The sequence below is a fragment of the Aphis gossypii genome, unplaced genomic scaffold (genome assembly GCF_020184175.1).
Source record: "Aphis gossypii isolate Hap1 unplaced genomic scaffold, ASM2018417v2 Contig00106, whole genome shotgun sequence".
NCBI classification, from domain to species: domain Eukaryota; kingdom Metazoa; phylum Arthropoda; class Insecta; order Hemiptera; family Aphididae; genus Aphis; species Aphis gossypii.
Window position 1 is genome coordinate 50,133 of NW_026083017.1, and position 16,464 is coordinate 66,596.

Below are 16,464 nucleotides of genomic sequence, written 5' to 3' on the forward strand. Positions count from 1 at the left end.
TTGAGACCCACCGATGAAACCACGTTCACGACAGGAAGGAGAACAGAGAGCATTCAAGCAAGCGGTCTAGTCCAGTGAGGGCAAAAATCAAATTCCAGAAGGACGGAAGTAAACTTTTCAAACGATCCACAGTTAAAGATGCAAGCTCTGTAAGTCATTTGAATAATATATTGTTATAGTATATTGTATGTCTGACAGAGATAACACAAATAAGCAAGTAGTATCATATAACCCGGAAACATTTAAAATAAAAATGGTTAACAACCTTTTACAGTTAAATTCGATATTGTATACGATGATTTTCCAATACCTGAAGCAGGTATAATAGGCATAACATTTTTGAAATTAAACAAAGTCGTCCTAGATTGGGATAAGAAAATATTAATAATACCAGAAAAAAAAGAAATAGATAATAACGCATTAATTATTCCACCGCGAAGTAACTGCGTTTTACAAATTAGAGCGGACGAACAAATTAAACACGAATTTATTACGATAAAAAAATACGAGATTAACGAAGACGTAATTATGGCTAATAGTATCAGTCCGGTAAAAGGCGATAAAATTATAAGTAATATAGTAAATATATCGGAGCAACCATTTATTATCGACTAATTAACCACGAGTAATTTAAAGTGGGAACCTTATAATGATTGTGTTTTTGTTGCTAGCGAAGAAAAATACGTGGATAGTAAAATTAGAAAAATCAAGGAAACTATTAAAAAGGAACATCTTAACAACGAGGAACGTGATAGTATAATAGACCTTTGTAGCCGTTTTTCTGATTTATTTTTCTTTGAAGGTCATTAATTAGGTGCTACTGATATAGTTACACATAAAATTAACACTCCTAGGTGCGTTAAACCGATAAATATACGTCCATATAGGCTACCACATGCATATCAAGATGAAATAGAGAAACAAATAAAAGAAATGAAGGAAGCTAATATTATACGTGATTTGGTATCACCGTTTAATTTTCCTTTGGTAGTAGTTAAAAAGAAAAAAGATGCAGAAGGGAAACAAAAAATGCGAGTATGCGTAGATTTTCGGAAACTTAACGAGGTCACTGAAAACGAAGCGTATGGATTACTAAATATTCTAGAAATATTGGAGTCATTAGGTTCATCAAAATACTTTTCGACTTTAGACCTTGCGAGCGGTTATCATCAAATAATGGTAGAAAAGGGGGACACGCATAAAACAGCTTTTTCTACAAAATCAGGTCATTACGAATTTTTGAAATTACCATTTGGACTTAGTTCAGCGCCTGCAACGTTTACGCGGGCCATGAAAGCAATTTTAATGGGTTTAGAGGAGTTATGTACGGCGTATCTGGATGACATCGTCGTTCATGGGTCAAGTTTACGCGACTGTAACGTGCCACGTACAAGCAATAGAATGATATCGTATCGGATAGGTTGTTGTAAAATAAATGAAGACTCTTGAAATAATTCTAAGTGTTTTTTATTGAAAATTATTCTAAGTCCAATAAATTAAATAATTAAACTTGTGAAAAATATTCCAAGTCCAAATGACAAAACTATTGATCTGGGTGACGTGAAGGTGCTCGCTCTAACTCTGGTGGATCACGTCTGAAATGTGCCTAATCTGGACCCCCTTATATATCGTCCAGAGATCCCCGCGATACCGGCAGGTCCCTGCTGGTCAGCGTCACCTGCATCCGCTTTTTCCCACGCTTTGCGTTATCTGAGCGACGCCGTGTGTTAATCATATGTCGATGATTTCCTGTCAAATCATAAGCGTACGTGCAATGATGCTGTATGTGACCATGAGCGATACCGCTGTATAATATTATCGATGCGGCCAGCGTTTCTAAGAAAAGTTACTCCGCTGTTTTTAAGTTTTTTGATTAGTTTTCGCCTTTCACTTCTACTAGAAATATTCCCCATTTTGGAATTGATCATTTATTATCTACGTTTCGATGCCTATGTATATTATATTTAATATATGAGACATCAGAGCACGTTGCACGACCACCAAAATAAATTAGAACAGGTATTCACACGTCTGAGAATGCATAAACTTAAGTTACAGCCAGCGAAATGTGCATTCTTACGTAAAGAGGTGGTATATTTGGGGCATTTGATTAGCGAAACCGGGGTAACACCAGATCCGAATAAATTAAGTTGTATTAAAGATTATCCGAGACCTTTAACTAAAAAGGATGTTAAATCCTTCCTAGGTTTACTTAATTATTACCGCCGATTCGTTGACAATTTCGCCAAAATTGCTAAACCTCTAACTAACTTATTGAAAAAGAACACACCATTTGTATGGGCTGACATGTGCGAAGACGCTTTCCAAGAATTAAAAAAAGCATTAATGAACCCACCTCTGTTAGTATATACTAACTGGGAGAATGGAAATTTTAACTTAAGAGGACGCTACACGTAAAACGAAACGTATACAACGGCCGAGAGAACGCGCTATTAAGTCTTTTCGCGATCCGCAAGCACGCGACATTTAGGCCACGCCCACTATTCGTAGTCGACGGCTGGCAGATGTTTGTGCTCATTCGGGACTTCGGCCTTCGGGAGCGACGTTTATTATTTTCGGAACCTTCGTCTATAACGGGCCGCGTAAATATACACGTAAATGCAGTCGTAATATTTTTAATATCTGCGGGTATCTACCCGGTACCCGATTTGTATTCATTGCATTATTAGATAGGTACTTACTTCATAAAAAATATATATTTTACCTCATTTTTAACAATTATCTAAACTAATATTACCTAAATATCTAAATATAAGATAACTAGCTTAGGTACCTAATATATTGCATTATTGCGTATATTTTATGTTATAATTTTGCATGTATACCTGCTACCACGTAACCTACCTAACTTAACCTAGTTTTTTATAATAATTTTTAAGTATTTTATAAATATGATACAATTGCACATATCAAAGCCATCTTTTATTTATATAAGTTCTTACCTTTCTTATATTTAATACGTATTTACTTACGAATTACGATGTGTAATAATAAAATAGGTACAAAAAATAAAATAAACACATTTGGGTATACGTTTTAGCTTAGAATTAGGAGCAAAATTTAATTATTTTATTTAATAACTTTAAATTTTCTTTTTTTTTGTTCGTTTGACTTAATACTATTTTTAATTCGAATCGGCTCTCGAATATTCGACTTCAACATTCTTTTTGGAAACTGAGGGTCTATTAATTCCGGTTATAAACATTCCCAGTAAAATCTAAAAAAAAATAATATGGTTGTATTATTTAAAAACGTACTTGCATTTATTTTTATATTTTTATCTTAATCAAAATAATATTATGATAGAATATTACGTTTGTAGTGCTTTCACCATTTTATTTTCCCAAAAAACATTATCATATTGGATTTTTTCAACATGAATCCAGTTGGAAGTGTATACTATAAAATAACATATTTCTCTCTGTGAAATATGTAACTGTCCCATGATTTGAAAGTAATATGCATGATCGTGTTTTAGTACAACTTTGCTATTAATTAAACTGCAATATTGTAACTAAAATATTTAAAAACAATAAACGTGTCAAATTATTTTTATAATCAAATACAATTTTTTAAATTTTTTATCTCACTAGTTTTTTTTCTACTGCGTCAACTGCACTAACAGTATTTTGTGCTACAAACGGGCATTTTATTTCTATAACTGCATTACTTCCAACTAAACCATCTAAATATATGTTGAAACATTAAATATATTTTATTCATATTATATAAACTAAAATTTAAGAATATTATACCTGGACTAGCAGCTAGAAATGAAATTATCGGGTCTACTATCAGACCGCTAGCCCGAATTGGTTCACCAATAATTTTTTCAGCTTCTTTTCGAGCTATATCCTCCATGTCACGGCCGTGTTTTAATGATTTTGATTGCAGGGATTCAGATGCATAAAGTTTATTGTAAACCGTGTTTTTACAACTTGTAGTACTACGAATTTTACAAATCTGACCAAACCGAGAAGCAGTAAGACGTAGGTAATTTGCGTTCTCTGTAGTATGTACCATACTTCACTACCCAAGTAACACCGGATATTCATATCATTCTATATTGTACTTCGACTTGGCCTATTACATGAATATTCGTTTTTACGTGAACCAATTATTCCTTGAATAACCATTTTAAATTTTGTCTGCTGGTAATAATATATTAACAATAAAATATTGTTTTTAAAGAATATTAATTGAAGTATATTCAATTATTACTCTAATTCAGTTGAGTAAATGAATAATCTATTGGTAATGATCTATTCATATTAGTTTTCTTATTAATTGTTTTTGAACAACCAATGAATGATCCAAAAACAATATCGAGAGTAAATATCCATTATAGAATGTTCAATGAATAATTTTACACAACCGATATGATGAATATCCCCTGTGTATAATATATTAATAATATTTTTTTCAGCTTATTTGACTTAAAAATAATTAACGGTCTGCGGGATTCCCTGTGTTAAAAGTGAGCTGCCACTCCGGCATGTATTATGCATACGTCATATTATGTGTGTCTATTATTTTGTTTAATAAACTTTATTCAAGATAACAATAATCATTTAATATCGACTCTGTGTCTCAGACAAGTAGATGACGATTATAATACGCACCAAACACGTTTTTCTGCCTTTTGACTTCTTGCTGCGTTTTTTACTTTTTAAGTCTCAACGTGTATATATAAATCCGTAAACTTTGAATGTTAAATTTATTTATATATTATGTGATCACTGATTTTACATTTATACCTAAATATCTAATGATATCGACGACGATCTACGAACTGCTACGAATTACGAGTGCCATATCATAATTTATTGCATTTGGTTGCAACAAGTAAATTGGCATTTATTTATAAAGGTAAGTAATTTAAAATGTAATATAGTATAATATTATTAGAGTACCCACTTGAAATTCTAATTTGTTTGTACATTTTGAAATTCTTATAAGTAAAATTTCACTTAAAAAAAAAAAAAAACTATGAAATTAACTGTAATATCTATTATAGCTAATAGCTATACCTAGTATTCTTACCTACATAAATTTAGTAATTTGTGAATTCACTCAAATATCAGACATAACAGAGTTAATTGGATTATACAACACCTTCATATAGACTTAAACGGAGACTTAAATTATACCAAAAAGTCACTATTTATAAAATGTTTCCCATAAAAGCATTACATAGAGCATTACTTATTTTAATAAAATCACTATGAATTTTATTTTTTCTTATTCATAAAAATACCTATGTTTTAAATTTTTTGAGATATTTGTTTCCTAACTAAATATATGAAAATGTAAAATTAAGAAATAAATATGTTAAATCTGAACTCTGGACCTATTAGGTATCTGATTTGAAAAAAGTTTAATGTAGGTATATTTTATAATTATAAATATTAAAGTATGTAATTGTATTTTTTAATGAATTCTATTTAACAGTTTGATTAATTCTACTAATACCTACTTAATAAGCATAAACAATTGTACCAAAATGTATTCAAATTAGGTATACTTTTTTTTTTTTATTATTCAAAGGAAACTTTATTTACAATTAGTTTCGACAATTATAAATTATAACGATTACAAAGATTGTACGTAAAAGTATGTAAAATTAATGATAGAAAATATGTTAGGTACAAATAATTAAATTTTTTAACTAGCCTGGTTTAATTATACTTTATGCTTGACTTTTTTCTTAGGTGGGCTGGTATCTAATAGAGTAAGTCTACCAAATTTACCATGGATTCAACTAAATATAATTCTAATAAAAAAATGAGACTGTTGTCAAAATCCCAATTTAATAAAAATATAAGGCAGCAACTTGAAAGCTTAGATAATGTTATGAAAAATAATGCAGCATCATCTATTACACTACCTAGTATACAAAGTCAGTATATAGTGGAGTCACAGGGTTCTTGTATTATAGAAAATAATGATTTCAACAGTGCTAATGTTTTATCTCAACTTGAAAACCCTGAAAATAATTAAGTCTTTGTTTCATCAGTTCCAAAATTCAATACACCAGAAATTCTTTTGGATTCTGATTCTTTGATTGAAAACCCAAAAATACCAATTTCTGACCAATTACAAGAATGGGCTATAAGGAATAAAATTACACATGTGGCTTTAGCTAGTTATTATTAATTTTAAAACAAATGCCCGACTTGAAAAATCTTCCTAAAGATCAGAGAACATTTTTACAAACACCAGAAAAACATTTTTGCGTGATATTAAACCAGGAAAATATTACCATTTTGGTCTAGAAAATAGTCTTATTTATATGTTAGAAAAAATTTGAACTATGCAATATTCCTAATATTATTAATGTTGCTATAAATATTGACGGATTGCCACTTAGCGATTCATCGTTAAGCCAAGTGTATCCAATTCTATGTTTAATTACTAATATTGATATCTTGTTGCCTTCTAATATTTTTTGTGTTAGTATCTATCATGGATATGACAAGCCTTTTGATTTTAATGATTTACTGGAGGAGTTTGTAAATGAAGCTGTTAAATTGACATTAAATGGCATAAATATAAGAAATAAATACTTTAGTTTTAAAATTTCAATGTTACTATTTGATGCTGTTGCCAAAGCAAGTATACTCAAAATTAAGGGACGTAGTGGTTATTCTTCATGTACAAAATGTACCCAAGAAGGGGAGTATTTCGATCATGTTGTTTTTCCTGATATACATTTTACAAAGAGAACTGATAATGATTTCCTTAATCAATCTGATCCAGATAATTACACTGGCCATACAATTTTGCAAAGAATTCCAAATATAGGTCTAGTGACTGATGTTCCATTGGATTATATGCACTTGATCTGTCTGGGTGTTGTCAAAAAACTATTGGTCAACACCTGGTGCTATGGACGACCCCCTCATAAATTACAATCCAGAATTGTTGATAAAATATCTGATTCATTATTAAATTTTACTAAATATATTCCTTGTGAGTTTGCAAGAAGACCAAAGCCTATAAAAGAGGCTAAGAGAATACAAAGCTACAGAATTCAGACAATTTCTGTTATACACTGGAGTGATTGTTTTAGAAAATAGTTTGGAAAAAATAAGTATGAACATTTTTTAACGCTTCATGTTGCTGTTCGTATTTTATTGTCTGACACATTAATGCAAACAATGACTGATTACGCCGAAAAATTATTAATTCATTTTGTTCTCTCGTCCAAATGTATTAATGGGCCCTAAATATTATCTCATAATTTTCATAATCTGTTACATATTACTGACGATGCCAGAAAATATGGCAACTTAAATTTATTCAGCAACTTTTCTTCTGAAAATTATTTTCAAAAGATAAAAAAGTTATTAAGAACACATAATAATGTTTTATCCCAATTGTGCGCCGTCTATCTGAAGAAAAACACATATATACATTACCAACTCAGAAAATAACTGCTGGAAATTTTAATTTAGAAAAAGAACATAATAGTGGCATTTTGGTCGAGAATACTTCAGATCTTCAATTTAAGGAAGTTATTTTTTCTAACTTTAAACTTAGACTAAATTTACAAGATTGTTGTTGCAAATTAAAATGTAACTCTATTATTGAGATTTCAAATTTTGCTTATTGTGATAGGTAGTGATAGGTAAAAAATATGATAGTGTGCACAACTTGTACACAAAACCTTTGTGTTCTTCAAAAATTAGTATTCATGTTGTTGATAATTTTTTTTTTTTTTTTTTTAACGTTATTTTAAAAACATACAATCTGTAATTTAAATTTACAATAAGCATGTATGCGGATATACATTGATTTGTTTGACATGCGACGCTTGAAAAAAGAAGCCACCCAATAGCAGCACTTTATAACAGAAGTTAATTTAATTTATAGTTATTAATTAATTTTGGTTTAGATCACGGCACCATCTTCTCTTTAATCTACGCGGAGGATTGCCAGGAATGGTGTCAGAGTTTAGTGCTGATATTAAGGGATTAGGGTGGTTGGTTAGTCGTAAACGAAATCGTTTATATAGTAGCTTTGCAGTTTCATCTATTGTGTTAACTCTTAGGTCGGTATGTAGAGTGTGGTTTGAAACATAGAATGGAGCATTTGTAATCATGCGTAGAGTTATGGACTGGAAGGTTTGAATTTTGTTTATATTGGATTTTTTGGCAGCTCCCCATAACTGGATGCCATATGTCCAAGTAGGCATCAATAGAGTTTTATATAAAAGTATTTTAGTTTTTATGTTAAGTTTTGAGTGTTTGCCGATTAAGTAGGAGAGGGATTTACGTCTAGCGTTTAAGAGAACTCGTTTGCTTTTAATGTGGTCTGCCCAGGTTAGACGTTGGTCCAGAACTAAGCCTAAATATCGAGAACTATTAACTTTTGGGATGACAAGACCATTTATAGGTGGTACAACTCCTTGTTTTAAGGTAAAGGTTAAATGAGACGATTTAGTGTGATTAATTTTTATTTTCCATTTCGTGTACCAGGACGACATGTGATCTAAATGAGTTTGTAGGTTATAACCAACAGTTAAAGGGTTTTCATGTGAGGTGTAAATAATTTTGTCGTCCGTGAAATCCGCAACAGAGGTATGATGTGTCGTGGGTTGGTCTGCCGAGTATAGGTTAAACAGAATGGGAGATGAAATGGCACCTTAGGGTACTCCTGCTGCTAATGGGGCTAAAGTTGAAATTTCACAGCCTACCTTTGTTGTGAAGTAACGGTCTTCGATGTAAGATTTAAAGAATAAGTATTAAGGAGGGGGCAAGATTTTTTTCAATTTGTACAGAAGGCCGGGATGCCAAACCTTATCGAATGCTTGTGCCACGTCGAGGAGAACGGCTAAGCAATATTCTTTTTTTTCCAGGGAGTTAGCTATTGAGTCTGTCAGCCGATGTATTTGGTGGATGGTTGAGTGGCCTTTGCGAAAGCCAAATTGGGTTTGTGGGATGGTTGAAATTGGGTTTGTGGGATGGTTGATACGTTATTTATGAAGGGAGAGATACGTTTCAATACTAATTTTTCACAGAGTTTAGCGAAAAGAGGCAGAATACTTATTGGACGATATGAAGAAGGGGTTTCAGGTGGTTTACCTGGTTTTAAAATTAAAATTTTAATAGAAGTTTTCCATTGTAGAGGAAAGTAGGACAGTCTTAAGATAGAGTTAAATATATGAGTGAGGTGTGTAATTGCTTTTTTTGGTAGCTGGCGTGCTACTTCAGCTGTAATAAGGTCTAAATCAGGAGATTTTTTGAGAGGAAACAGTTTTATATAATATTTTAGTTCGCCAGGTGTAAATGATTTTGGAGGTAGGTAGAGAGGAAGGGGGGATGTTGATAATTTAAGTGAATATTTTTCATATTGGCCAATATCTAATATTTATCAAAAATTAATTCGACTACCATATAAAAAAGGATTTGTAGTGATGTCATTACTACATACTGATTAATAATATCATGTATCATAAAGATAAAATAATCTTAATCATAATATTTATGTATTGTATATAATTTACCCTCAAATTTACCTATGTATATAAATTAAAAATAACAGTGATATAGCAATAGCACAGTTACATAAATGTAGTACCTATTTATACACATTAATAGATGTATTGTTAAGTTATGCTTTATAAATATTATAATATTATATTTATGGTATGTTTCTTTATAGCATAATGGCGAAGTCTGGATGGTATGTAGTTAAGTTCAGAAATGAAAAAAATGTTATTGAAGTTATCCCAAGTAATTGGATTGTAAATTTTGAAAAATGTGAATGGCCAACAAAATTTGGATCCATTAAATTGCAAGCAGCAATCAAAAATAGATTAACACCATCAGCTATTGGGTGGAAATCATTTCCTATTAAACTAATATGTAAACATATGTTTCTTACTTATGATGAAGCATCAAATTTTGCCAACACAACTCTAGCACTAAGTTCATCAGAAAGTGATGCTTTTGTCGTTAAAAACGCACCAACAAAACGTAAAAAAAAAAAATCAGCTAATTAACTTCAATAATAGCTCAAGTAGTGATGAAGAACAGTCTGATGTTGAATTACCAAATTTTCCAGTGTTCCCAGGTAATCTATTTTATTCTAGGTATGTAAAATATATCAATTTATTTCTAAAATCTATTCATGGTTTACAGGAGAAATTTTGGAACAAACAAGAGGAAATTCAGCAGAAGAATCAAATAATGAAATAAGACAGATTGATTTAAATAATGTATCTATTGAACTTCAATGTGTTGATGATGAAAGTAATAACTTGATCATTATAATTTATAAGTATCTACATACTTCCATTTTTAAGAATTAGATTCTGTGGTTTATTTCGATTAAATATAGAAAAGTCATTGGTTACATAACATAACAAATATTATATTACTTAATGATTAAATTTTTTTAATGAAGTATAAAGCAGAATTCATGTATTTTAAACTTCATACTATATTATAAACCATTAATATACTGCAGTTCTGATTTAATATTTTTTTTAAGTTTTATATAGTATTTTTTTGATTTGAAACAAACATTTCTTGTAAGTCCTTAAAATATTGATTCTGAAATAAATTTTGTTATTGTTTACAGTTAACAATCATGTAAATGACCAAGCAGGAATAATGGCTAATGCCTATAATGGTAATGATATTGAAAATATGATTTCTACAGCTGCTCATAACTTCAATCATTCAGGTATGAATGATAAGAACACTATAAAAAAGTTAACAGTTAACAGGATTTAAAATTGGACGATGAATATTTGGATCCCTTGATGTTGACATTTTTTGGCTCACATTTAACACAAGTAGCTATTACATTTTTTGAATCAGAAGAAACTAATTTAAAAAAAGTACCATCAAGTATAGTAGCCATTGAAATTGATTCGGAAGACCGTGGTTTATCTCGGGAAATAGTATTAAATCCCATTAGTACAATTAAATTATTTACTAACAAAGACGAAAATGTTGATTTTGGTATACATAAAATATGTTGGTATATATTTAATTTTATAACAAATATAAGTATATTACAGTATAATACAGTAAATAACATGTGACGCTTAAACTCATGAATGAGATAGGCAAGGCAGACAGTCTTAAACTTTTAAACATTAATATCTATTTTTTTGAATTATAAATACTTTCAATTTCAATTTAATTTAACACCAATCGGTGCACAATGTTTTTGGTTAACCTGTCTTTAGCTAACACAAATAGATTCGACGGTTTCCCAACACGTGAACACGCAACATATAGTTGCCCATGAGAAAAACATGGATTTTCCAAATCTAAACCACAAATGGACATTGTTTGACCTTGAGATTTATTTATAGACATGGCGAAAGCTAAACGAATTGGAAACTGTAGCCTTTTGAAGGGTATGGTAGAATCTGATGGTATCATCGGAATACGTGGCAGCAGGACCACTTTTCCTTTAAACTTCCCAGACAAAATGGTTGCTTCAAGAATGTTTCCGGTGATCTTTTTGATGACCAAACGCGTACCGTTACATAATTGAGGTGGATTCAAGTTACGGAGGAGAATAATAGGGGAACCAATCTTTAATCGAAGATTATGTGGTGGCATTCCAGGGATATCTAATGAATTTAAAAATTCAATCAGAAAATTTACACTTTCATTTTCATCAACAACAGTATCGATTGATTTAAAAGACACCAGATCGCCTGGTAACAACTGTTGTACCTGGAAGTTAATTTCGCCAACATCAACGTTTTTGGCTGCCAAAATCGCCTGTTGACTAAGCCATTCATGATTCAAATAATTATTCTGTATATCCGGGAAAATACTCTGAATCAATTCATTTTTATACTGAACAACAGTGCAAAAATTGTCTGGTAGTTTAATGCATTGCGTATTTGGTTGCAGTTCTATTTTACCGTTCCCAATATCCAATAGTTGTTCGGAAAATATTTGTGCTGATGGATTTTGCAATTGTACTCGCATATTTATGGTCAATCGAAGTGTTTCAACACTTCGCCATAAGAATGATTGTTTCAAACATGCATTAATCTCATCCGCGAAAGTAGAGCGATGTATAACCGATAAGGTCTGCCGGAAGTCACCAGACAAAAGTAAGATAGCACCACCTAAAAGTTTATTATTGCTGTTTAAATCTTGCATAGTTCTGTTTAATGCTTCAAGTGAATATTTGTGTGCCATTGTGCACTCATCCCAAATTATTATAGAACTCTTCCGCAACACTGCAGCTATTCCACTATTCTTTTTGATGTTACACATTGCATCTGGTTTATTATGAACGTCCAATGGCAGCTTGAATGTTGAATGTGCTGTTCGCCCACCATCCAGTAAAGTAGCCGCAATGCCTGACGATGCTACTACTAATGCGATTTTTTGTTGCGACCGTATTTTGGCAAGAATCAACGATATTAAAAATGTATTACCGGTTCCACCGGATCATCCAAGAAAAAAAAACCGCCTTGTTCAGCAGCAACAGCCAGCATAATCCGATCATAAATAATTTTTTGTTCTGCTGTCAGTAATGGTTCACTGTTTATGATAATTGTTGCTAAACTTCCATGGTCATATTGATTTTCTCGTTGTAAATCGGTATTGACTAAGTCGGTGGCTGGACGATTAGGTGATGGCATACCATAATGATTAAGTGGTAAATTTGAAATAAGAACACATAAATCCTCGATCAAGACCAATGCTTCATTGTACATCTCTGGTGTATAATCTATGTTTTGGTATTGATTTATTTGTCTAATTCGGTGCAAGATGTCTTCTGTCATACAATTTTTATATTTTTCCCACAAAGTTTGTGCTTGCGAGGGATAACATGTCGTCAAAATAATTGCAAACAACTGACGAATGTTATTCGGTGTTGATGTCAACACAGCATCAGCAAGCGTTAAGTCCCAATGGTTATCGTCTTCTAGAAATTGCAGTTCACGACATGCATCCTGGTATGTATTGAATACTCGACCATTAACTGTTCGTAAAAATTCAAAAGACGTTGGTCCGGGAACATTCACCAATAACAAACGTAAATAGAAGCACTCACGTTGCTTTGGATGTACCGTGTAAAGTCTCCCCAATGTCTTAGCTTTAAATATGACTGTAATGGAAGGATGTGGTTTTCCTTGTTTCCGTGGCTCCCATTTTTTACTGGATTTGTTAAATGTGAAATAACGTGGAACATCACCATACACCAATGTCTTCGCGAATTGGCCAAAAACATCAGGTTTTTGACACAATGTAAAAAATTCAGTTGGAGTCGTTTTCGGAGCTTCGAACGCTCTAAGGAGAACATTTTCTTCAGTGAAGTATACACGTTGACCGTTTTCAAGATGTATTGCCAGGTGTTGGACAGCAGGATCTCTTTCGTGGATGGGAAAGCTGAGAATATGCCAAATAGCTTCATTGCTGCTAATGTATCTGCCCATTTGGTATCGTGCTATTTCGTCATTTTTATTTATGTTTTGTACTTCAAATATGGCCAAATCACTGCCTTTGTTTACATATTTACAAATATACTTAATTGATTTAACAGAACTGCAAAGCTCAACATTGATATGAGCTTTGTAAATTTTTGAAAGTAGTGGTGAGCATGGTACCACCCACTGATTATCAAACTCAACTTGATTTGGAAAGTTCGGCAGTCGCATTGTAAATGTGTTGCCACCATTCCCAGTACTTCTGCGGCGATACATTGGATAACCATCAATATCCGTGATCGTGTCATTCGTATGCGGCTTTGGGAAGTTTTTTTTACATTTTCCATTTTCCATGCACGGTGACGTCATGTTGAAAGCACCGCATGGCCCATGGATCATGTGTTTGGTGACAATATCAAATAATTCATGATCAATTAATGGGTCTGGAATTTCGGCTGAAATTATTTGATCGATTTCTTCAGGACGGATTCTATCTTTAAGCCAAACCAAAATGTGGGCATGAGGCAAACCTCGCTTTTGCCACTCTATCGTATACAGCCAACAACGTGTGATACCAAAAATTTCATATTTAACAATAAAATCAATTAAGGATTTCAATTTTTGTTTAAACACACGTGCAGTTAAATCATGACGATGAATGGCTTGTTGTCCTGGCAATAGTAAAGTTTGTATCTCTTCCCAATTCGGATTACATGTGAATGTAATAAATAAATCCGGTCGGCCGTAATGACGTACGTAAGTCATCGCATCTTGTATGTATTCCTGCATGTTCCATGGACTGCCGATGTAACTTGAAGGTAAAATGAAAGCATTACCGATGTCATTGGGATTTAAATTTCCATCGATGTTTCCAGCAACAGCATCTCGTAAGTGAATATATTCTTCCGATCGTAGTTTTGCCTGGTTAAATCGAAGGAATCGCAAGCGTTCGCTTTCAACCTTAGCATACATATCAACAATGTATTGATGGAACAGCTGACGATATCGAATGATATAATTGTCTTGATGTTGTCTAACCATTATTCGGTGTACATAGTAGTTCATTGAGCTAACTTTATTATTTCTGTAATCACCTAAAAAAATAAAAAAAAGCGGACAAGTGAGTACCGCTCTGCTGTACATTAGGTGCCGTATGGATCATTATTATATATTATAGGAGTGTTAAATTTGAATCCAATGATAGTTATCATTGTATACGAAAAACGATTCTGAACGAAGATGATTTGTCAGCCTAGGATATAATTTCTAGTGGTTGGTGAAAAAGGTGGTTTATGTTTTAATGGCCTGAATACAACAAAATTTAAGTTCTTTTATAATTATTGTAAGCTAAACTTATGGAAAATCTTGTATTAAATTTTCAACTCTTAGCTTCTTATAAAAAATTTTTTATGAAATATACCTACAAAATAATTTGCAAGTATTCATGGTTTTGACGAATTTTTGTCAATATTTGAACTTCAAATGCTAATAAAAAAAAATTGTGCCTATGTATTCTTATAATTTTTTAATCACTATAAGAATAACATATGAGGAACTTTGTATTAAATTTTCAAGTATTTTGATAGGGCCAAAAAAATTTTATCGATCCTTCAAAAATATTTTTTCAGAAAAATTGAAAATTTCAGTTGTCTATAAATAGCTCAAAAAAAGTCAAAATATTTTGAAATTTAAATCACGTAAAGAAAACGCGAATCTTAATAACTGGTAAAATTTTCAACTATCTACGACTTATACTTTTTGAATAATAACAAATATCAAAAACCGTTTGAGGCTAAACTGTTATTTAACGCGGTTTTTGTAAAAATTTAAATTTCAAACACTCATAAAATTTTGTCTGAATCCGGTAGAGTTTTTTTTACAGATATTTGAAGAAAAATGTATGGAGAACCTTGTACCAAATTTTCAAAACTTAGTTATAAAAGAAAAAAATTTTATGATTTTTCAACTTCAAAATTACTTGCAAATTTTCGCGTTTTCGACAGATTTCGTAAAAATTTGAACTATAAACTCTTATAAAAAAAAATTGTGACTAACAATTTTTAATTTTTTTTAGCTACATTAAAAACAACTCATAAGGAACCTTGTATTAATAATTTTTTCAAAACTTTTTGGTTATCCAAAAATTTTTTATCGACACTTTAAAAAAAATTTCTCAAAAAAATCGAAAATTTCAGTGGTCTATAAATAACTCAAAAAAAGTCAACATTTTTTGAAAATTTAACTATATACAGATACTACTGACATTAACATTTGGTGAAAATTTTAAGTATTTTCAGTGATTAGTTTTTGAATTACAACCATAAAAAAAAATCAATTTGGTCGAAAACTGGTTTTGCGTATAAATTGCCGTTTTTCCGTCATTTTTTTTTTGTTTTTCTCGATTTTTTTGAAAACTGTTGGAAAATGTTAACTTTTTACCTCTATAATGCACCAAGGATATTCACTTTTACATCGGAAACCACCCCATAGTTTGAAATTGGAGCATTATTTCGACTAGTTATGATGTACACAGACACAAAAACAAAAAAACACACACCATTGTAAAATCAATACATTCATCACTTCGTTCAGAATCTAAAAATAAAATGCAATACGAAATTAAAATCTATACATACAGTGAGAAAGTAAATAGATAATTGTCAAATTTACCGGTATTTGGATCATACTGTTCGATATTAAGGTGATATTCATCTTGTCCTTGCCAAAATATCAATGGATATTGTAGTGCGTCATATGAACGGTGTAGATCCGAAATCGTACTGACAGTGTTGTCTCGCCGTGTAATTTTTATAGATCTTTTGTCAACTGGATCACCAACCATGATAACAGCAACCTCATCAACAGTTGGAGCGTTGAATCTACCAGCATGTTCACCTAATGGTACTTTGTCGGCTTTTATGACGATTTGATAATTGTCATTTTGCAGTCGTGGCGAACTGTTTTGATCAATTGAATTAGTTGATTGTGATCTTCTAAAAAATTTTCCAATAATATCACAATTGCTC

The 16,464-nt window shown here is 31.5% G+C and overlaps 2 protein-coding genes across 2 annotated transcripts; both read right to left on the reverse strand.

Moving 5' to 3' along the window:
• Positions 1-11,174: 11,174 nt before the first annotated feature.
• LOC126553242 (ATP-dependent DNA helicase pif1-like) lies at positions 11,175-12,278 on the reverse strand. The gene has a single exon (XM_050208394.1). The coding sequence runs from the start codon at positions 12,276-12,278 to the stop codon at positions 11,175-11,177; it is 1,104 nt and encodes a 367-aa protein (XP_050064351.1).
• Positions 12,279-12,427: 149 nt separating this feature from the next.
• On the reverse strand, positions 12,428-14,479 carry LOC126553243 (uncharacterized). Its single transcript, XM_050208395.1, has 2 exons — positions 14,074-14,479; positions 12,428-13,983 (listed from the first exon to the last, which is right to left on the reverse strand). The coding sequence occupies exons 1-2, from the start codon at positions 14,477-14,479 to the stop codon at positions 12,428-12,430; spliced, it is 1,962 nt and encodes a 653-aa protein (XP_050064352.1).
• Between the last annotated feature and the right edge of the window lie 1,985 nt (positions 14,480-16,464).

What these genes read in the sequence shown, in the direction of transcription:
- LOC126553242 (XM_050208394.1), bottom strand. Translation starts at nt 12,278, where the DNA reads ATGTGTAACATCAAAAAGAATAGTGGAATAGCTGCAGTGTTGCGGAAG.
- LOC126553243 (XM_050208395.1), bottom strand. Translation starts at nt 14,479, where the DNA reads ATGGTTAGACAACATCAAGACAATTATATCATTCGATATCGTCAGCTG. An exon ending in TCGTCATGATTTAACTGCAC is followed by an intron (nt 13,984 to 14,073) that starts GTGTGTTTAAAC and finishes TGTATACGATAG; the next exon opens with AGTGGCAAAAGCGAGGTTTG.